Source organism: Lactuca saligna, chromosome 8 (assembly GCF_052625555.1).
Source record: "Lactuca saligna cultivar CGN05327 chromosome 8, ASM5262555v1, whole genome shotgun sequence".
Taxonomy (NCBI): Eukaryota; Viridiplantae; Streptophyta; class Magnoliopsida; order Asterales; family Asteraceae; genus Lactuca; species Lactuca saligna.
The window spans coordinates 3,887,445-3,911,784 of record NC_136424.1 but is presented as its reverse complement, the minus strand read 5'-3'; the positions used below and the strand labels follow the sequence as shown (position 1 = coordinate 3,911,784).

Genomic DNA, 24,340 nt, shown 5'->3' with positions numbered 1-24,340 from the left:
TCCGTACGAGCCGGTGTCCTGAGGAGGACAAGGTCAGACTCGCTTCCTGTCTTCTGAAGGACAGAGCGAGGGATTGGTGGGAGGAGATTGGTCACACTTTGGGGGATGATTCCGCGTTGGACGCGATGACTTGGAGTGATTTCTCAGCGAGGTTTAGAGCGGAGTTTTCGCCGATTATTGAGGTGCAACAGTTGGCCCGGGAGTTTCAGGATTTGACGCAGACTACTGAGACTGTGGCGGAGATCACCGCCAAGTTCAGAGAGAGAGCCCTTCTTGTTCCGCAGTATGTCGCGGATGAGGAGATGAAGAAGGCACGATATCACGAGATGCTGAGGGATGACATCAGGGAGTTCGTGAGCAGGTCCGGATGTAAGACTCTGGAGGATATGATTTCTCGGGCCAGGGAGAGGGAAATTGATGTGGAGCAGATCCGGAAGAGGAAACCGGATGAGGTTCAGGTAGCCTCGAGTTCGGGAAAAAGGCCCAAGGGAACAGATTCAAGGTCGAGGGATTATCAGGACCGCAGTCGATGCGGAAGGTGTGGCAGGACGCACGGGGGCGCATGCAGGAGTGGTAGTGGTGGTGAGTCTGGCTGTTTCAGGTGCGGTCGGACGGGTCATTTTAGCAGAGATTGTACTGCTACCATCACCCAAGGATCAGACTTGATATGTTTTCACTGCAATCAGCGGGGCCACAAGAAGGCCCAGTGCCCTACTTTGTTTTCAGCAAGACGGGTGATGGCACCCGCCCCTGCAACTTTGAGGATCACAGACGGCCGTCAGGGCCGTGCGAAGGCGCCTGCGGTAGGAGGCAGGGTTTTTCAGATGGCTACTTTGGAGATGCGAGCAACGCCGAACATTGCAGGTATGCGACTTCCATTTTCAGTTCTTTTATTTTGTGCATGATTATATTGTTATGGTTCTGCATCATTAGCGGTTGAGAATTTTATTTTCGAGCGGGTTCATTGGGATCGAGTTATATGCCATTTGCATACCTTGGTTATTGGTTAGTAATTAAGGGATGAGTTGTATCGAAGAAGGTTACTATGAGTGCAGTATCCGTAGCATGCCTTGGAGAGACTCGGTATGTCTCGCTAGTTCGGAGCCGTATAAGTTTTAAAATGGACAAGTTGGATCCTTAGCTATGGTAAGCTTGGGATTCCTCAGCGGATTGATTACGGTAGCAAGGATTGGGATTTCTTCTCATCGATCATCGAGGTGTAAGCAGGATCCAAGTGGGGGAGAATCCTCCGAGTGTATAAGGGTAAGGGCACGCGAATCCAGATCGGGTATATGATTTCTGATAAGGAAAAGGAGTAGTTCAGCGTTTAAAAGTTCAGGGTTGGGAGTTTGAGAACTTCCCATTAGTGCGTGTGTGTGAAGGGTAATGGTGGGTATGTGGTTTGGATTCAGGTTAAAGGGCCACATGTAGAGCTCGTGTGAGTCGAAATGGGGATCTTGAGGTCAAATAGCAGGAGATGTTTTCGTGTCAGCAATCAGTGGTGGAAAGTGATGTAAGACTACGGGGCAGTCGTAGCATTTTGTAGTAGCTCGTTGGCGGAGTCGGGGCGAGGCCCTTATCTCCTAACATTCAGATAGGGATCGGGAATGGAAAATGAATGAGAATGGTATGGAGTTGCCTGTATAGCCATGGAGAGATGAGACCTTGGAAGAGGCCTCTCTAGGATACAGTCGGGTGAGACCCGTGGGCGAGGCCCGTATGAGGATAGCAGTATAAGTGAGACCTGAGAGCCGGGTGGCTCAGTAGTACGGTTCGGTGTAGACCCGTGGGCGAGGCCCGTGAGTTTTAGCAGCACAGGTAGGACCTGGTAGGATCTTAGCATCTAGGCAAGGGGATCGGGGATCCCAGGAAATTGTAGTGCCAGTATGGTAGAATAGATTGAGCTGTATAGGTGGCGGAAGTATCTTCGAATGTCGCTGGGAGCGACTATTGGTTGTGCTGGGTCAATAATCGGTGAGGGTCGGTAATCCAGTTGTTGATAGGTTGGTAGGGACCAGGATGGTCTCAGTTCATTCGGAAGCCAGATAAGAATAACAGGATTCCTAGTCAGTTGCAGTGCGGGGATGCAGAGTATGGTGGAATTCAGTTAGTCGATCGTGGGGTGCTCAACACCAAATGATAGCAGGATGAATGCCCAGAGGGTACTGGCAACGATGACCCGTACTGGGAGTGGCAGGAGCAATAGATTTGGTGAGGAAAGGGTCTTCACAGCGGCAGAAGGGATAGATGGTTATGGAGCGTTGCCTTGGGAAGACAGGGAAATCGCGTAAGGAAAGAAGGGGTGGACCCTTAGGTTGCAGTACTCGGAGATTACCAGAAAGATTGTCGGTGGAGTAAGTTGTGTTTCCAGGATGTTCAGGGTCAGGATGCATCCGAAGTTATTATCTGTAAGGATTGGCGTTGGTCTGAATGATTAAACAGAAGGCCAACAAAGTTAGGCAGCTGGTGCTAGAATGGATGGTGGGGCTTTGGAGGTTGATCGCCGACAGTAGAGTATAGTAAACTTCGAGGACGAAGTTTAGTTTAAGTGGGGGAGAGTTGTAACACCCAAAGTTTCAAAGGCCAAGAAGGGAAAGAAAAGCCCTAATTTAAGAGCCAACTCGGCGAGTCCAAGGAGGGACTCGGCGAGTCCGAGCGGGATCCGGGTCGAGGTGTAAGCGACCGACTCGGCGAGTCGGTCAAGGTGACTCGGCGAGTCTGGTCTGTGCGTGGAAAACCCTAAATTTGGGACTTGGGGGCCTATATAAATGTCTTAATCTTCTTCCTAGGGTTCCTTACTGCCTCTTTAGCCCTGGATATCAAACCCTAGCCGTCATATCTCCTAGTTGAGCCTTGGAAGGTGCATTAAAGCTTGGAAAAGGAAGAAGGAACTTGGAGGAGCAAGAAGGAGCTATAGATCTGGGATTGTGAGTTCATTCTGAGCACTTGGAGGTAATAAACTAGTTCCTGGACCCTTTTTGCACCTAGATCTATGTGTGGTTGTTGGGGATCTTTTGCCATAATGTTATTATTTTGGGTTAGAAGCCGGATCTGGAGTTGCTACTTCAGATTCAAGTGTTTTAGGGCCTGGAGAAGCATAAAGTATCAGCCATTGAGTCGATTTTGAAGTCCCTTGGCCTTACACCCTAGTTAATGGCGTATCTTGCCTAGATATCCTTCTCTACACATAAAGTTTGCAACTTTACGTGTGGAATAGGCTTGGGAAGGGTGGATCTATAGTTTGGAGTCCATGCATGACTCAAAAATCCTCTGCATGTAAGGAAATCTGAAGGGACTCGACGAGTCCTTTGAGTGGACTCGTTGAGTAGCATGAAGTTTTGGAGAAACTCGACGAGTGGGATGAACAACTCGTCGAGTCGTATGAAGATTGCCTTGGACTCGGCGAGTCTGTTCTTGGACTCGGCGAGTCAGGTCGCGAAACCCCAAACCCTTCGAGTTGTGACTCGAATCAGTGAGTCGGGTGGAGACTCAGTGAGTTGAACAGGTCTGGACTCAGAAATCGGTAGACTCGGCGAGTCATGGACTGACTCAGCGAGTCGAGTCGCGAATGAAAGGAATCTGATCATTTTGAACTCGGCGAGTCAGTAGGGTGACTCGGCGAGTAGGTTTGACCTGGAAGGTTGACTTTGACTAGGACTTTGACTTTGGACCAGGGTGGACTTGATTGTCTTTCGGGGGTCAGTTAGACTCAGTGTTGCATTGATATTGGTAGTTCGGGGAGCAAGGGGAGCAGGAGTTCCGTGAGTTGTCGGGAAGCAGCTAGTGAGATCATCAGCAAGTTCAGCCAGTTCAGGTGAGTTTCCCTTTGTGTGAATGGGTCTAAGGCCACAATGCCGGCCCATGTAGTTATGAGTAGAAGACCTGGGGGTTAGCCCTAGGCACAATATGCTAGCATTGTTTGCAGTACGAGGTCCAGTAATAGCGGGCGGGCGCCCAAGGAATTGTTTATATATGATAGTTTATACTTGTTGTCTGTGTGATACATGTATGTACCTGGTAGGGAGGAGAGTGTGTGTGAGGTCCCGTATCTCACCAATAGCAGAGTGTGGATGGGGTTCCATATCTCACTAGTAGCAGATTAGGGGCAAGGCCCGAATTAGAACAGGAGTGAGAGTGGGCTAGGCCCGTACCTCACTACCATTAGGAACATGGATGGGGTTCCATGACTCCTCAGTAGCAGGACATGGGCGAGGCCCAGGAAAGGCGAGGCCTTAGGACAGAACCAGTTGCATGTGTTAGTTATGTGTTATGAAATGTTTATGTGTTATTATTTGTTGACGGGCGAGGCCCTGTGACAGGCGAGGCCTAAGTAAAACAGATCTGTATCCGAGCGGGGCTCGAAGCCAGGCGGGGCCTGGAGCGGCGGGGCCGTTGTAGCGGGCGAGGCCCGAGGTAGGGGGCGAGGCCCAAGGTAGGGGGCGTGGCCCAGTATGTGCTGTATGTGGTTATGCATGGTATGTGGTAGGGTGGGGAACTCACTAAGCTTCGTGCTTACGGTTTTCAGTTTTGATTTCAGGTACTTCCGGTAGCGGAGGAAAGAGCTCGGGGTGATCGCATGGCACACACCATAGATTAGACAGCTTGGGAATGTTTACTCTGATAACAAACATATGTTTTGAAAACTTATACTCATATTATGTTTTGGAATGATGATGTTACTTTAAGTAATGATTTATTAAAGAAATTTTTGGTCTTAAATTTTGGGTCGTTGCACCGTTTTTAGTAAGAAAAGGGGCAGCAAATCAGGAGCATCCAGTGCATCGTTGACAACCGAATACCCGATTCAAAAAGACACCGACTACGAGACCGAGGAAGAAAACGAGCCCACATACGAGCACACATCCGAGTTTGAAGACGATTTAGCCACTGCTATGGCTAATATTGATGAAATCCCCATGGGGGAATGGAAGAAGAGTGTAACGCCCGTGTTTCTGGGCTTGCCATTTTTAGCAATGTAATAGTCTAGGTTAACCTTTGTAACTAAATTTTAAATAATAAAAATGTATTATTTGTGAATTATGTGATTATGTGTGTATTTTCTTAATTTTTATAATTTAATGAATTAAGAATAAAATAAGCGTCAAAATTAAAGTGTGAGATAAGCCTGATATCTTTGCATAAAGTTTTAGTGGTCCAAACAAGGATTCCGGAGATATAAGGAATGCCAAAATCCGAGTTATAACGAAGAAGTTATGACCTGTCGAAGTTTCGAGACAGAACCGGTACGACGCCGAGTGACGTAAAATATGAATTTAAGATAGAGCGATATTTAGCCTTAGCGATCTAAACGAAAGTCGTAGATTTCGTTAAACCGAGAGCGTGCATAAAAGTAACGCCCAAAGCTGACTTCGTATGAGGAAGTTATGATTTTCTGAAGTTTCGACGTGGCAGTATGCAGCCCGAATACTCGATTTGAGATCGAGCGGTTTTTAGCCGAAACAATCTAAATGAGAAACGAATATCTCGTTGTTAGTATCGAAACGATGACAAGTTAGGCGAGGACGGACGTCAGACGAAGAAGTTATGAATTTATAACGAAGTTTTTCTGTCCCGGCCTTCTAAAAATAAATAATAAAAATAAAAGTCAAAATTAGCCGACGGAGTCTAAATGAAAGTTGTAGAGTATGGTCTGACCTTCGCGTGGATATAAAGAACGTTGAAAACAGAGCTCGTATGCGAAAGTTACGCAATTTAGAAGTTTGACAAGTCAATTACGCTTCGCGTAATTTGAGTACGCCCCGCGTACTCAGTCGGATGCAACTTGTCTGACCAATACTCGAGTGCCACCAGTTGACGCACGAAGTGACGTCAAAGTACGCCCCGCGTAACGCGAGTACGCCCCGTGTACTGAGTACACCCCGCGTAATTTGAGATTACGCCCCGCGTAATCCCAGACCCAGCAGCCTATAAATAGAACTCGAATTCAGCCATTTTCTCTTGTTTAAACTCTTCCCTCTTTCTAAGTTTTGCCTCGTTTTGCATGTCGTTTATGCCCCAAAGCCCCGGTAATATTCCCGAGCCCCGAAGCAAGATCCGAAGCCCCGAGGATCCCGAAGAGCGTTATTCCCGAGCCGAAACGCTGCCCGCGAGGAGCCCGGTTTTGTGAAGATCTTCCAGATCTACGGAGAAACACCTCTTCTGCAAGCCGTAGTGCTGCCCGATCATCTTCTGATCAAGTGAGTGTGTAGTTATTTTCATTCCAACGCAATATTATGAAGTATTTCCTATAAAATACGTGTTATGTGTATATATTTGGTTGTTATACGTGTGAGTGTATATTCACTCTCTTCTATCTTATAGATCTGATGTATTCTCTATGAAATACGTGTTATGTGTGTATGCCTCATCTGTTATGTGGAATATGTATTGCTTAAAGCATGTTATACAGGTTTTTAAACAATGTATAAAAATGTATATTTTTATCTACTAATATGTTGGGTAGAACATGGGTAGGTAATTGGTGTGTAATAAACAGATGAGAGGCCTCGGTGTTATTGGTGTTATTCTAGTCATTCAGCAGAGTATGGATGACGACCACGGACTATTCTAGACTGTCCTGTGGAATACTAGCAGGCTCATTACCTGTAGGTGTTGTGAACGACGTGTTCACCGGTGTACTCTATCCCCCACATGGTTGCCTTTAGGATACTTATTGTTGAGGAAGCCCCTCTGCAGTAATATCCGTCCCGATGAAAATCCTGAAATAGGTTCCTTATAATAGACGTTATTTTTAGGAACGTAAGGTGAGGATAACGGGAATGAGTAATCGGGTTTATTGTGGATTGTTGAAATTAAATATAATTATTGTGGGTTTGAAAACCCTATATGCTCACCAGGCTCCCAAGCCTGACCCACTCAGTTGATTTATTTTACAGGAAGTGGCGCAAGAGCTTAAGATGGGCGAACATCAAGTTGTTTTGTTTACAAGTCTGTATATGTATATATTTGTTGAATGACTTGTAATGCTATCGTTTATGCTTTATGATCTGTATCGGAACATGACATCCCGACTTTGGATTATGAAATGAAATCATATTTCTTTATGAAATGTTTTGATAAATATCTATTTTATCATGTTTTGTTTTTGGGAACAAATTCCGCATCTCTTTTAAAATTAAAAGGATTTACTCTGAAAATTATTTTAAAAAGCATAAATGAAATCGGTCTTTTCTGGTCGAGATTTTGGGGATGTCACAAAGAGGATGCGTGATGACATCGGCCCGGGACTTGTGCAACCCGCAATTCCCGCTATCGCTACGTTTGAGCTAAAGGGCCATATTCTCGCTCAACTGAAGGAGATTCCTTTTCACGGGAGAGATCATGAAGACGCCTATAAGCACTTGGATGAAGTAAATGATGTGGCAGATTACTTCAATGTACCCAATGTGCCCCGCGAGATCCAGCTTCTTCGCATTCTTCCTGTCACATTTAAGGGAGCTGCAAAAGATTGGTTAAAGTCACTCCCTCCCGGATCGGTCACCACATGGGCCAAGATGAAAGAAGAGTTCATAGATCATTTTTGCCCACCTTCCAAGATAGCCAAGCTAAAGAAATCCATTACCAACTTCGAGCAACAACCCGGAGAATCTCTTTATGAAGCTTGGGAAAGGTACAAGAGCCTACTTAGAAATTGCCCACACCATGACCTTAATAGCCAACAAGAGGTCTCCATCTTTTATGATGGAGTTAATGTCACCACGAGGCAACTATTCGATTCACAAGGCCCGCTCACCAGAAAGCCGCCTCCGGAAATAAAGGAATTAATTGAAGAATTCTCCAAGCATTCTAGAGAATACCACAATCCGAGGAACGAAGTGAGTCGTGGAGCAGTGAACTCGATGAACGATAGCATGGCAGCGGTAATAGCTAAACTCGATAGCCTAGACCGAAGAATGACGAAAAAGGATCAAACAATCCATGCTATTAGGGTAGGATGCGAAAATTGTGGCGGCCCCCACCTCACCAAGGATTGTGATCGAGACGAGAACGGAAATAAAAAGGCTCAAGTATTCTATTCCAGTGGCGATAGATACGATGAAGACTGGAGGAAACCGAAGAAGGAATGGCTCCCATACGAAGAATATAAAAAGGCTAAGGAGGAGAAATACAAATAGAGGGAGAGGGGATTCTATCAAAGGGAAGAGCCGGTGATAGAAAAGAAGGCAAATTTAGAAGATATGCTCATAAGGTTCATAACCGCGTTCGAGAAAAGACACAATGATCACGATGTAGCAATGCAAGAAACCAGAAACATGTTGAGGAATCAGCAAGCATCCATTCTCAACATTGAGAAACAGCTTGGACAGCTTGCACATCAAGTGAATGAAAGAAGACCGGGCCAACTTCCGAGCAACACCGAACCCAATCCAAGAATGGAGAACGTAAGCATAATAACCTCCAGCAGTAAAGAAAAATTGACAGAAGCATTAAGGATCTCCAAGAATAAGGAAGAACAGGTAGAAGAATCGGAGCCAGCCAAACCCAACCCGACTCGCCGAGTCACTCCTTTGGACTCGACGAGTCCATGCGAAATTGAAAAACCTATCAGTTCTTCGAAACCTTATAAGCCTCCACTGCCATACCCAACCAAAGCTATGCCTGAAGAAAAAGTTGAAGCATACAGAACCTTCATGAATCATGTTAACGCTCTACAAGTTAATGTGCCATTTGTGGAAACAATACTTCAAACGCCTAAATACTTCAACTTGCTTAAGGGCCTTTTTGCTGCTAGGAAGGATTTGGCTGAAGTTGCAGAAGTCTTGATGAGTGAGCTACCTAAAAAGAAGGGTGATCCTGGAAACATTGTGATTCCGTGCCAATTTGGTAATAAGGTCTTCACACAAGCATTAGCTGACTCGGGAGCAAGCATCAATATGATGCCTGTGTCATTCTTTAAGAAATTGAATTTACCAGAACCAAAACCGGTGAATATGAAGATCCATTTGGCGGACAAGACAATAATTCATCCACAAGGCGTTTATGAAGATCTCCTTATAAAAGTCGACAAGTTTATTTTCCCAGTAGACTTCGTGATTGTTGATATGGAAGAAGACCCCGAAATTCCAATTATTTTGGGGAGATCCTTCTTGAACACCGCGTGTGCTTTAATTGATATATGTGAGTCTACATTGACATTGAGAGTGGGTGATGAGGCTGTGACGTTTAAAGCTATTCCAGAAATCAAGCAAGAAGAGGAAAAGATTGAAGAAGTCTCAATGATCCAATTGGATGATGAGATATTAGAAAAAGAGCTTGCACGTTTACTAAAAGAAGACCCAAGCAAGTTTGTGATACACTCTGAAGAAGAAGGAGATGTTAACAAGGACTTGGATGAATTAGAAAAGTTACTGGAAGGAACCCACTCAGAAAAAAACCAAGATTTTATGGAATTCGTTCCGACTCGCCGAGTCAATTTAATGGACTCGACGAGTCCAGTCGATTTGGGCAAACACTTGGCCGACTTAGATCCGTCTGTTACTAGTTCTTCACATACCTTGGATTTCAATAATATACATGATTCTTTAGAAGAACAAACAGCAGAAGGATGAAATGAAAGGAAAGTTCAATACGCTGATGTAGCATGTCTTGATACGGTTCATTTCGAAGATGGGTTAAGCACTGGAATGAACGAAGAGATAAAGGAAAGGAGGGAGGAAGCTGATCACCTATTCACTACTAAACCTAAAGCACGGACCATCATGGAATGGGAAGTAATTAAATTTAAAGAGAAGGAGGTTCAAGAGAAGGTGAAGAAGAAGGGGGTAAAGAAGAAAAAGAGAAAAAGGGAAGCCCAAGCAGCTGAGGATGAGGCTGTGAAAAGGAAAAGAGATGCATTAAAAAGGGCTTACAAGAAAAAGATCCACGCTTACAAGACCAAATACAAATCACAAAAAGTTAGGCGTGCGTTCCCGATGCTCGAAGATGACAAAACGTAGATGGGAAGGTGTCTAGCTAATGACTCCTCAAAAAGAAGCGCTTGGCGAGAAGCAACCCGTTATATAGAGTTTGCTTTCTTTTACTTTTTAGTTTTTTTATTTTCCCTTCGTTTTTTCAATCTTAATCTTCCAAATCATTGGACATGTCTGCTTGAGAGTGTGCATAGGCTAAGTGTGGGGTGAAATGATTTACAATAAATAACAAAAATTTTAAAATTATGCATTTTTTAAGCGACTCGCCGAGTTGACCATGACTCGACGAGTCCACATGGATTTCAGAAAAAACCTTGAATTCGCGACCAGACTCGTCGAGTCAGACCACGACTCGACGAGTCGGTATTATTTACAAAAAAAAAATTCGAAAATACTTTTACATTGGGTAAGTAGGGTTATAACCCTAAGAATCAGTTTTCACAAACCACACTCGTCGGGTGCCACCATTCTCATTCTTTCTCAAGCATTCATCATTCTTCTTCAAGTTTCTTTCAAATTTCTCAAGCCCAATCCAAAACGGTAACAAATTTCTTGTTATTTTCTGTTAAGAACATAATTATAAGGCCATCTATGGTAGCAATTGCATGGAAAACCCGTTTTTGAAAAGTACTAAATTTCTAGGGTTTTGATTTCTCATGAATTATGTTGTTTGAATGCTTATTTTTGGCCTTAATACATCAATACTAAGTGTTTAGACAAAACCCTTGACGAAATTTACAGGTTTTATGGTCCAATTTGCAGCGACCCGTCGACTGACTTGTGCAGTTTGCGCGACTCGTCGAGTCGGGCATGGACTCGACGAGTCCAGTCGAGTTATATATAGCGGACATTTTTTTAATGATATTCTGTGTTTTCTGGGTTTTGTGTATTTGTTTTGCAGAAATCATGTTCAGAAGGGGACAAAGTTCTAGTGGTAACCAAGGGGAGTTTCCATGGCTAAACTTCCCACAAATTGAGTCCGCTTCGTCAATGTGGAAATGGAAGAAGAAGCTATCTGATATCAAGAAGAAGGAGGTTTATGTGCCGAACAGGATAGATTGGGAGTGGCTGCAAAGTTTTCGATATGAGGAGGAATTAGCTCCTTACCTTTTGAAGGAGTTCCAACATGAAGGCGAAGCAATGGTCTATGACGGGTGGAGTCAGGTCTTCCGTATTCAAGAGCCGATTTATTTAGAGCTTTGTTTGGAGTTTTTCTCCACGGTATCTTTTACCGGGGGAGTGGATGTTTATCACTCGGCCAACTTTAGTTTTTGTCTTGGGGCGAGTTTCATCATTGCTCTGTGGTGGATCTTTCCTGTCGACTAGGGATCTACGATCAGCCCTTGGTTTCAACAAACATCTTTCGGGCCTTTTTGGCACAAACTCATATGGTGTTCCCCGAGGGAGTTACTAGCACGGGCTGGTGGAATACTATTGGAAATAAAGTTTATATCCCGAAGTTTGCACAGGAAGGGAGCATCCGATCCCCAACACACCGCCTCATACACCGCCTTATTTCGTCCACCATCAATCAAAGAAAAGATGATGACAAGGTTTCCAACCTTGACGTTTTCTACTTATGGAGCATAATTACACCCGGCGTCTTTTGCAACATTCCTTGGTGTCTAGCTTCATATCTCTCGGAGGGAGCAGTCAAAGATCGCAAAACCTCCCGTATTAATGGTGGGATGTTTGTCACCCGATTGGCTAACTCATTCGGGTTGATGAACCGCGGTCCATGGAACTTCATGACATTCATCCCTACACCTCCGTTCAATCCCATTATTTTCCGATGAGCACGGATAATTGAAGACTATGGTGGTGGCCATTATTCCATCCCGAATGATGACCCCGTTGTTGGTCCCGAAGCATCGGGAAGGAGGGTAAGATCAAGAAGAGAGCGGGATGTGGAGGACAAGCCGCCAGTGATTCCGATCGAGAATGAAGACGTACCAATGGATTGGTACAATGTGGAGATGAGGCGGATGCAGGATCAAATGGCGCGGGGGTTGAATTTGAGCACCCAATCCCATATTCGACTTTTTGACCACTTCAATATCCCACATATTGATGGTGGAAATTACCCATTTATTCCATCTTGGGATGAGGTGATTAGTGCGCGACGAAGTGGAGCCGGAGGAAGTGGAGCCGCGGATGATGAGGAGGACGAAGATTGATTTTTGTGTTTTAATCAAACAATTTTTATTTTATGTTTTGTTTTTATTCTTATTTGGTGTGTATGACTTGTTTGAGACTTTATTGTGTTTAATGATTGTATGCTTTAGTTATTTTTCAGGATTGGAATATGATTGCTTGCTTAGGAAGAGTTGAGAGTTATAGCAAACGAGTGTTATAACGAGTGAAAGCGAGTCAAGGAAGCGGAACTTTAACGTCAAAGTGTCGAGTCCGGTCCTTAGGGGTATGAGCAATTGAATCTAATCATGGGGAAGAGTTAGAGAAGTTTTTAGAGGCTAAAACAGTTGCAAAATGCCAAGTTTTTTTTCGTTCGTGGCCTACTCGTCGAGTGCACTTAACTAACTCGACGAGTCGCCTTGTATTTCCACATATTCTGAGAAGGCGCGCTGGTACTCGACGAGTCGACCATATGACTCGAAGAGTCGTTCATTTTTTATACCGACGGACTGCTGATTTGATGCTACTACTTGTACCACTTGCTCACTTATTCTTCCATATCCATTCTTGAAGATCTTACACCGATTTCCGCGTATTTGGAGCGACCCACACGAGATGAGACACCCAAGGCATGGATGAGATGTTACCATGTCTAAAGTTAATTGAAGTTGGAGCTTAAATGAAAGTGATCAACCTATCCACTGCTATCCCAGGTGAGTTTGTTCCAATTCCCTCTTTAGTTTCTTTTTATGTTTTTATGCATGATATGCAATGAGGGCATTGCATCACATAAGTGTGCGGTAGGGGGTTGGTTACATAATAGTCAACATAATAGTCAATTTTAAAAAAATTTGCATACCAAAAGTATTATTTAGGACCTAATTAGAAAATTTTGGTAAAAAATTAGGATTCCATGTTAGTATTATATTTGATGATTGCATGAAAACCCAAATGTTTAGTTGAGCCTATATACGTTCTAGTGCATTTGTGGCTTCCTTATTTCATTGAAATCATGAGATAAAAACACGACCTTGCTCAGCCTGAGGGATGCAATATGTTTAGCAGCCTAAACCTGAAATGTATCCAGGAAAATTTTTATCGTTAGCCAATAAAGGTTGAGATTGAGCGCCCCTGCTTAAGCATGTAGGGATTTGAGTGACAAAAGTGAGGTATACATGTAAAAAAAAGAGAGAGAATTACAAAGAAAAGTTGTAAGAATTTTGGAGCAAATGAAGTGAAGATCTAAAGATCAAAATTCCAAGAAATCCAAAAAAGTTGAAGATACCAAAAATCAAACAAAAAGGTGGTGAATTCAAAGATATTAAAGATCAAATTATCAAGAAAGTGAAGAATTCAAAGAGCTCCATAGTGGTATCGAAAAGTTGTAATTCTAGAATATGTATGCTTGGGTTGCTCAATTAAAAATACCTTGATGGTAAAGCGGTTTTCTGAGGATGGATTCGGAGGGTTGCATAAAATGAGCATAGTTTGGGGTGAGTGGGCGAATGTTTATGAGGATTGTGAGTATTTGGAGTATGGGAGGTTCTTTAGGAAAAATTTTAGACACAAATGCATGCGTTGCGGTCTTGGCATAATGGTTGGGTTAGATTGGAGTTGTCATACATAATTCTAATGTGTTTAAATTCAGTTTTGCTTGGGGGCAAGCAAAAGACAAGTGTGGGGTATTTTGATATATGCATATTTAGTGTGTATTAAGTATAGTTTTTATTCATATATTAGCTAAATTATCGCATATTATGGACAAAAGGTACTCAAAAGTGTTAAATTATGTTTTTCAGTCCAAAGATGAAGCTCGGAAGCAAGAGAAGTGGTTAGGAGCTCGAGAATGAAATGAAGAAGAAAAACACTAAAAAAAAGGCACCTACTCGTCGAGTCAGATAGCCTACTCGACGAGTCCGGTCGAGGAATCAGAAGGATAATGACTCGGAATTCCAGATAGTTATCGCAATACGGAGAATGTGAGAGGGACTCGACGAGTTACCACTTGACTCGACGAGTCGGATCGCTTATTTAAAGATAACTCCACAGATCGATTAGAGAGAGTTCTGGGATGATTCAGAAGTGTTTTGCTGCGATTAAGAAGCCAGAAGAACCCTAGAAGTCGACAAAGAAAGCTAGAATTCAATTCCGGAAGTAATTAAGGCACAATTTCATCATTCTACTTATTCTTTTGTTTTGTCAATATGATTAAGCAACTTGAACTTGTTTGTTTGCTGTTATTTACTTTAATTATGAACTAAAATCTTTAGACTTCTGTTTGGGGATACAAAGTTGACAATATGGTTTGATTGATTGGTAGAATTAATTCCAAGTTGGTGAATTTTTGTTATTTTAGCTTGCTAAAGAACCCTGTTTATGAATAATAATTAATTTTCTGTTAATAGGAAGATAATTGATTAGCATGAACATCTATTGATTATTGACCTCATATGATATGTGACCACTATACTATATGTCTAGGATTAATGAATATGAAACTAGAAATAATAAGAAAATTGAGTAAATTCATGTGCAAGCTTGTAAGATGACCATCAAATAAGAGGTTAATTAAGATTAATAAATTAATTAGCTATTGCAAGTCGAACTTAACCCGAATAATTAATCTAGTAAATATAATTAAATTAAGCAATTGGCCACTGTTTGAGTTAGTTTATTTGCTAAGGATTAGGGTAGTGAACATGAACCTAATCACTTGAATCGGTAACCAACGAAAGAATTAATCCATTGCACTATTACCTTGAAATCAACCATAGAGTTAACCGAGTTGAACTAAACAGAAGTTCTTTTCCAATTATTGAATCTAGTTAAATTGTTATTTTCTAGTCTTAAATTAGTTATAGTTAGTAAGTTTCTAGTCTTGTAAAACTAGAGAAAAACCCCTATTTCTTAATCAACTTAGATAGAATTAGTTTTTAATTTAATTTGCCGTTCTCTGTGTTCGATACCCTGCTTATTTAGCTATACCACAATTGATAGGTTCACTACCTTTTGTGTGTTATTTGATAAATAAAGTAGGTTTAAAACTAAGTGAGTTTTACACACATCAAGTTTTTTGCACCGTTGCTGGGGAACAGTTCTAAAATTAGCATTAAAATTCTAATTCAATCGATCCTTTGTGTAAGATTCATCTTACACAAAGTTAATTTCTGTTTAATTTCTGTTTTTTTAGGTATAAAAAAAAAAAAAAAAAAAAAAAAAAAAAAAAAAAAAAAACCTGATTTTACCTTGGACTCGCCGAGTGCATTCGCCCAGACTCGGCGAGTACGACGCTGAATCAGAGTTAATTTTCTTTTGTTCTTTTTACGCGTTCTTTGTTTTGTTTGCAGTTGGTTCATGACCCGAGGATCTGATACGCCTCTGGTTCCCCCTCTTGGGTTGATCTAGTATGATAAAGGTAAGTTTTCATAAGATAAATATGAAAAAATCCCGATTTTGGCTCTTCCTGACGCTCGGACTCGCCGAGTACCCACTCTGGACTCGCCGAGTCAGGCCAACTCACCGAGTCCATGACTCAGAAACACAAAATTCGAATTTTGCAGGTAATATTCAAACAATCAAGCAACAATTTAATAGAAACCAATCTAGGCTCTGATACCACTGATGGGTTTTGGTCATATGAACATTCCATTGTGCACATACAAACCCTAATACTTGGATCTAGGTTTCTCTAATTAAACATGCATTGAATCCAAGACTTCTAATGGCTAATTAGGTATAAGAACAATACAAAACCAGAGTTAGAAGCTTACCTTGAAACACTTGTTTGATCTTCTTGTTCTTGGAGCATTAGAGTCACAATTGTCACTCCTCTAATGGCTTACAAACACCAACTAGCAAAGAGAATGATTTGAGAGAGAGGAGAGAGGAGGAAATCAGCCAGGGTTTCCTTGTTGTGGAAGAGGTGTCGATTTCCCTATCCCAAGGGGTCTATTTATACTTGTAAGGCTCCTAGGGTTTCACCCTTAAACCCTAATTGGATAACTTAAACCCTTAGCAATCCTAATCCTTTCCTTAGATAATCCTTGGATGATTTTGAGGCTTATCCTAGCCCTAGAAATCGTCCAAACCCTATCTCTTAAGGATTCATAGCCCAAAGTGTAACTATCAAACAATTGACAGTTTATACCCTCTTATTTAATTAATCTCTTTAAATCACCAAATTAATACTAATTAATCTATGACTTATATTAATCAAATAACAATATTATTATTCCTTATATTATTCTCTTAATATATTAATAATATCTATTCTCTCATAATAAATCATCCTGCCAAGTTGCTACGGTGAAGGCAACCCAAAAGGACCATGCACAATCGGGTCAAATACTTGCTTAATATAGTTGCAGCCTTAGACACTATTCCAACAGCTTTATCTTCCTATCCTTAATATCTTGCAGATATTTAGGGCAGCTTCGTTTCTAGTGGCCCTTATCATGGCAGTAAAAGCACTCTGCATCCTTAGGGACAGAAGATGGTTTAGCAGAACCAACTTTGGTCCTACTAGAAGAGGAACCATCTTGAGACTTTCCCTTTTGGTGGATCTTTGAAGAAACCTTCCTCTTATTACCCTTTCCTTGCCCAATTGCCAACACAGGGGCCGAATCAGTAGGAGTAGATGCAACGGATTTATCCTTAAGGTTGCTCTCAGCAGTCCTTAACAACCCTTGAAGCTTGCTCAAAGTTACCTCTTCTTTGTTCATGTGGTAGGTCATTCTGAACTGGTTGTAACATAGAGGCAGGGAATGGAGGATGATGTCGATAGCCAATTCCTCATCAAAGTTAACATTTAACTTTAGAAGATGATCAACATACCTTTGCATCTTCTGTAGATGCGAGGTTAGGGATTCTCCACTCCCCCATCCTAGCGGTGATCATGTTAGTGATGATCTCATAGCGATCTTGCCTTGCGCTTTGGTGGTACCTATCCATTAAATCTTGATGCATATCGAATGGATACACGTCCTCGTAGGACTTTTGGAGTTCTGCATTCATAGTCGCGAGCATGATGCAATGGACCTTCGTAGCATCACGTTCATGTGCCTCATGGGCAGCGATTTCTTCAGCAGTGGCAGTTTCTGGATCCACTCGTTGAAGTTGTTGCCATTAAAGATCACTTTCCCACACAAACCCATGAGTGAGAATCCACCAGTAGTTGCAAGAGTGTTGTTGTTGTTTTCGTTAGACATCTGGAAATAGAAAAGGACAAGTTTGATTGGAATGAATCCCCAATTAATCACCCAAATGAGAAATTAGGGCTAGGATCCGACAACATTATTTACAACTTAGAAAAGGATGTCGTAATCTAAAAGCAAATAATTTGAAGGTAAGCAAATGACGATTCACTAATTTTCCACCAAACAAAAGAAGATTTAGTTTTAAATGCTTTGAAAACTCCTGAATCTTTGAGATTCATTGAACTTTTCAATGGCATGTTTAAATCTTGATATGCCCTTCAAGTTTGTGATTGGGATACTGAGGATCACAAATAAGGTGTGAATAACCATGCGAATCAGCATGGTGCACTCAATGTCACTATCACCTAATCAATGTGTTGGTTAGCCACGCACGCTCCATTGATCTATGACAAACATCGAGCCACCCTTCGCCACTAATGTCAATCCCAAATTAGTGTGTCGGTTAACCACACATGCTCCACTAACGTTTGATAAGGGTACGAAATGCAATTCCATGGAATAGCATCACTTTCACATTTTACCCTAAAGTAACTAAGATTGAAAATTTGAAAAACATTTAGTTACTTGTAATATTCATTTAACTTATCATGAGGAACTAAATGCCCTATCTTATCCGTTCGGCTAACGACCCTCCACCAATCAAGGAAGCAGTGGGTGAGAGTGGACACCCATTAAGCACCATTTTATAGGCAACAACTTTATACTCCCTTATAGATCGGCTTCGTGAATAAGGCCTACTAGCGATAAGACTAGCTTACTCTTATATATATATATATATATATATATATATATATATATATATATATATATATATATATATATATATATATATATATATATATAAAATAAAGTATAAGGTTGAATTTTAAACTTGTAAAATTCTAAGGGTTTGAAAATTTAAATAATTCAAAATTAAACTTTTAATCGAAAATTTAAATTCTAAAACTTGATGGCAAGTTTTGAACTTTTCAAAACACAAAGGATCAAATAAAAAATAATATAAATTAAACAATTAATTTTGTGATTATCTATATTTGACCTAATCTAATTTTATTCACAAGATAATTTCCAAATAATTTAAACAATCAACATTTATCATATAAAGAAACTATTATTCAAATGATTTGAAATTATCTTTTGTTTTGGTAAGGATAATCATTTAAATACAATAAATTTCGGATTTTATCATTAAAAAACAGCTTTGGCAATTATACTTCAGCAAAACAACAAGAAATCCCGAAAATCTTTCTGTCTGACAGCTAAACTTGCCGAGTCCACATTGGAACTCGTCGAGTTCAACCTACTCGTCGAGTTCCTCATGGAACTCGTCGAGTTCATCAGGCAGTTAGCAAAAAAACAATTTTAAAGCTTGAACAAATAAACAAGGCATCAATACAATAGAAACCAAACATAGCTCTGGTACCACTGATGGGTTTTACACACAAAAACCTTCTTATGTGCTCATGCGAACCCTAATGCTTAGATCTAGGTTTCTCTATTGTACATGCATTGTATCCAAGACTTACAAACCCTAATCTAGCATTCATATTTCGAAAATATCAAGATATACCAGATCTAGATGTTTACCTCTTCAAAATCATGGATCTTCTTCTTCTTAGAGCTTAGAGTCACAAGTGTAACTCGTCTAATGGCTTACAAACACCACACAAGCAAGGAGGCAATATAAGAGAGGGTAGAGATGCTAAAATCGACCCTAGGGTTTTCTTGGAAGCAAGTGGCCGAAAATTGAATGTAGGGGTCTCTATTTATACTGTAGGCTGCTAGGGTTTCAGTTAAAACCCTAATGGACAGCTTAATCACCAAGCAACCCATGGAACCTTCTGGAATAAGGCCTATGGATGAAATTATGATGGACTTTCATCATAATTTCATTCACCCTTTAATCCATTTGGTTTCCTAGCCCAAAACTCATCATAATTTCATTCACCCTTTAATCCATTTGGTTTCCTAGCCCAAAACCAACTATCGCACATTTGACAGTTTAAGCCCCTATATTTAATTAATCTCTTTTAGCCACCAAATCAACTCCTAATTAATTTATGAATAATATTAATTAAATAATATGATTTTCCCTTTAATATATTAATCATATAATATATTAATAAATCATAATATCCTCTCTCTCCATAAATTACCTTGTCAAGTTGCTTTGGTGAAGGCAACCCAAAAGGACCATGCACAACCGGGTCAAGTACATACCAAATATAGTTACGTGCTTAGACACTAATCCAACAAGATTGGGTCCTCGTATTTTGTGGCAATGATACTTTGAGAGTAAATGGTTACAGTGATGCCAACTTTCAAACGGATAGAGATAACTTTCGTTCTCAATCTGGCTGGGTATTTCTACTGAATGGAGGAGCAGTTACTTGGAAAAGTTCCAAGCAAGATACGGTGGCTGATTCTACTTGTGAATCATAGTACATAGTAGTTAGTGAATCATTTAAAGAAGTAGCTTGGTTAAGGAACTTCATCGGGGATCTCGGAGTTGTTCCAACCATCTAGGAGCCTATGGAACTGTTCTGCGATAATGATGGAGTTGTTGCCTTAACTAAGGAAACCAGAGATCATGGTAAAACCAGGCATATCGACAGAAAGTACCATTTCATTAGACATAGAGTAGAAGAAAGCCATCTTGTTGTAAAGAGGATGTCATCTGAAGATAACCCAGCAAACCCCCTCATAAAGGGTCTGAGTAGGGCTAAGCATATTCAGCATGCTCGGAGCATAGGTTTGTTGGATTTCACAAGCGAATCCCTTTGAGATTCTAGGGATTCGATCGGTCTTTGTTGGTTAAAGAGGCGTTGATTTAGATAACATGGTAACAAATATAACCAAAAGCTAAAGAAACACTAAAAAATTTACAGAAATCACAAATTAGCAAAGTCAAGAAGCAATCATAAATTCAGTAAAGAAAGTCGTCGATCAACAAGAACAGGAGGAAGAGGGAAGACTCAATAACCTTATAGAAATAAGTTGCTTACCTACTTAGCTCTTCGTGGCTTAATTTGATGGCGAGAGTCAATCGATCAACAAGAATAGGAGGCAGAGAGAAGTCGCATACTCGCAAGCAAGAAAAAAGAACCTTGAAAGTCGGTGGTATTAGGCAAACCGGGTGGTGGTGCTATAGGAACAAACTATAGATAAACAAGGGATAAATTAGGTTAAAAGTCAATGTTGATTTAGGGAGTATTTATGGAATTTATTTACCAAATTACTAAATAACCCTTATTGATTTAATTAATTAATTAATTAATCTTGATTGACCCACAATCATTCCTACATCCACATAATAATTAATTATAATTAATTAGAATACTTTTTTTGAACATATTTATCTCTCTCTCTCTCTCTCTCTCTCTCTCTATATATATATATATATATATATATATATATATATATATATATATATATATATATATATATATATATTGGTCCGAAAATCTAATATACAATTCAAAATTCTTCAACATTTCAAATAAAAAACAATTTTTGAAATTGTTAAATCTAAATAATAATTAAATAATTCATATCTATTTCGAAATGAACAATTTTTCTACTCAAAAAATTGATTTATCCAAATAAAATATATTTATAACAATATAAGGGGTTGTTTGATAATTGTTGACTGAGTCAGATCTGACTAAGGGTCTGACTGTATATGAAGGTTTAACTGCATCTGCTCCTGACTGAAACCATGTTGTTTGATTATGCATCTGATTAACTATTCTGACCACTAAAAATGACCATTTTACCCTTCAACAAAATACTTCTTAAAATATGTTTATTTGGTTACAATTATCTAACATACTGAACAAAACAATCATATAGAAAAGACTTCTTAAATATAAATACTGGATTTCATTGTATTCTATCTATTTATTGTAAGAAATCTGTATTTTTGATCGTGACAATGGATGTTCGTCTGCAGTGACCTCAATGCATTAGGCAAAGTTTCATGTTTACAATGGTGATTAGTTGGTGCATGAAAATTGGTATTAATACCTTCATTAGGATAGTTCCTTTTCGGAAAAAATGATCGGAGATTACAAAAAGATTTGATGATTTTAAATTGATAGTAGGAATCAAGTGGAATTTAATATTATTTCCCCCAATTTACAATCCAACGAGGAAGACACAACACCAGACTTAATATATATAATTTATTACAAAAATAAAGTCTCGATCCGATGACAAGAATAATCCAATTCTCTACAGAAATTTGATCCCAATCATACCCACAGACAAATAAACAATTAATCAACCAATCTCACATGCTATTTCTTATGTAAAACACATGTTCACACAAACAATAATTTACAAGTAGTGTTCAATTTACAAAGCCATTGATGATGAAGGTATGTGAAGTGAAGCCGATTGTATAAGCTTCTGAGCTGCCGACAGCTGTTCCATTAACGTGATAATACGCTCTCTGTAATCACGTGCCTGATCCATGGCCTCCGCTTCAAGCTCACCAAGCTGCGAGCAAAGGCGCTCCTCCGCATCCTCAGCCACCCGCAGCCTCTCCCAGATCTTCTGCAACTCCATCTTCATCTTCTCCTCTCTTTCCATGCTCCTCTTCAATTCTCTCTCCAGTTCCTCGTTCCTCCTTCTCAACACCTCCTCCTGATCATGATCTACCACCATCTCCGCCGACGTGGCATGGCCGTGGTTTTGCACTTGCGCCATCGGAACTGCTCGCTTAGGGCCGTTAGTTTTTAGTTTTTACAAAAACAAAGAAGGAAAGGTTGTTCGTGTTTGAGTGAATTTAGTTGGCGTACGTCCTTTGATCTTTTCCTTGATTAGGGTTTTGAAATATATAGGCAGTGAAATGGTATGATGTCCAGGTTCAATGTATCTGATATATTTTGCTCCATTTTGCATTCCAGACCTTGAATTTTATGCTAAGTTACCCTTAAGTCCCCTGTGAAGTTTACAAATTCCGTCCCTTTCTTATATTAGAATATTTGGATAAGGTCCCTTTGTAACCGCCCTGTTTTATTTTTATTTATTTTATTAACTATATTTATTTTTGTTTTGTATATTCAATTAAAAATGTTAACTAATAAAAAAATAAAATTTTGTAAGTTTTTAAAAAACAAACAGATACGAAAGGGCAAGTGTTGTACATGTTTTGTGCAACGAGAAAGGGTCACAAGCGGGTTTTTTTTAAAACAAACAATCCCTAAATTGTTGGAATAAACATTTAGAAAATAGGAGGGACACAACAATTTTTTTTGTAAAAATCGGTATAAATTACTGTTTTTACCATTTGTGATCTTTTTCTATTATAAAATTTTTTGGGATGATTTGTATATTTTTTTTTCGTTATTTAGCTAGATTTCTACTTTTATTAAAAAAAATGTAAGGTAAAGAACACATAATTATAATTTTATAAACGTTCTAATTTTTTTTTTAAACAGCAAACTAATTAATCATGTCCTAAATAACAAGTTCCGTCTCCATAAAGACTTAAACCCATAATTTTTTATATGAAATTAGATTAATCAGATAGTTTAAAATTCATGATAAAGTCTTTTTTTCAAAATACATAATCAAAGATCTAAATTGAATCGGAAAAAAAAAATCACAAAAAATATATGTATGAGCCACGTCCATAAATTCAACTCTAATAAATGAAAAATATGTAATTTCGTTAAATGCTGTGTGGTTTCAAGTGATTCAAAATGCTACTTCTCACCGACCTTATTTACTTTCATTTTAATACGTTAATTGATTTTTTAATTCTTAAATAATATAAAAGTTAAAGTCAAATATACATTAAAGATTTAAACCATTGCACGTCGTCGTAGCCTTTACTGAATTTCAAATTAATTACATTATCACATAGTAAAACATTTTCATATGATGTATTGAAATAGTGGATTTCTATTTTATACATTAAAGAATCATACGTGTCTATTTGTTTGTCAATGCATTTGTATTGTTTTTCAATACATTTGTATCAAGAAAATCATTATTGATCTGCTCCATCTTCAAGTATCAAATCAGTATTAAAATATTGTCAATAACCACGTAGACCACACGCATAGTTATATTTTTATATTATAAATATTAAGATGATAACTTGATAGGAATATATTACGTTGTTTGTTTAAGAACCTTCCTTTAAAGACTTTGGCGAGTGTGGAAAGAGAAAAAAGTGAGAAATGCGTGATTTTGATTTTTTTCTACAATCGTCTGGAATGTCGAAAGGACATGTACAAGGCGGTACTGGTGGGGACAGTGGGATGGGCTTAGTGGGCCTATTGGCTGTTGCCTGTTGTACGCATGTAATGACGTTTTCGTGGCCCATATCAGAAGGGGGGAGCCACGGTAACCTTTTATTCTTCAATTGGAAAATTATCCACATCGACAATTAAGACCTTCTTTATTTATTTTAGAGAAAGAAATACTAATGTTTTTTTTTTTTTTTTTTAAAAACTTTAGAAAAATCTTAATATTATGAAAAAAAATTAAATAATGTCCTAAATTTTATTTTTTAACAAAAAAAATCCCAACTTTTTAACTTTTAGAATAAAAAAACCTCAGAAATCAGCTAATTTGTTCATTTTAGCCCTTTTTGACATCTTTGGTAGCTAATGAGACCAAATTGTTAATTTTATTAAAATGTTGGGACTTTTCTACAAATTTCGTTAAAATTTGTATATAATGTGTAAACGTATTTTTTACGTATTTATATCTGTTGTTAAGTATTTATATCTACTTTTACGTGTTTATGTATTTTTTTTAAGTTTTTATATGTATATTTTTATGTATTTTAAATGTATAAACATATTTTGTTTACATATTTATATGTATTTTTAACTATTTTATATATTTTTATGTGTTATTTTTTACGTATTACGTATTTATGTATTTTATAAGTATTTTATATAGATATTTATATATTTTAAATGTATAAATGTATTTTTTACGTATTTATATGTATTTGTAAGTACGTTACGTATATCTTTTATGCATTTTTATGTGTTTTTTATGTATTACATATTTATATGTATTTATGTTTTTTTTTAAGTT

General features: G+C 39.1%; 1 protein-coding gene across 1 annotated transcript; it reads right to left on the bottom strand.

The window, feature by feature from the left end:
* Positions 1–21,437: 21,437 nt before the first annotated feature.
* Positions 21,438–22,114, bottom strand: LOC145007980 (uncharacterized). The gene has a single exon (XM_078966594.1). It carries the CDS (start codon positions 21,986–21,988, stop codon positions 21,635–21,637), a length of 354 nt encoding a protein of 117 aa, XP_078822720.1. The 5' UTR covers positions 21,989–22,114; the 3' UTR covers positions 21,438–21,634.
* Positions 22,115–24,340: the final 2,226 nt, after the last annotated feature.

What these genes read in the sequence shown, in the direction of transcription:
- LOC145007980 (XM_078966594.1), bottom strand. Translation starts at nt 21,988, where the DNA reads ATGGCGCAAGTGCAAAACCACGGCCATGCCACGTCGGCGGAGATGGTG.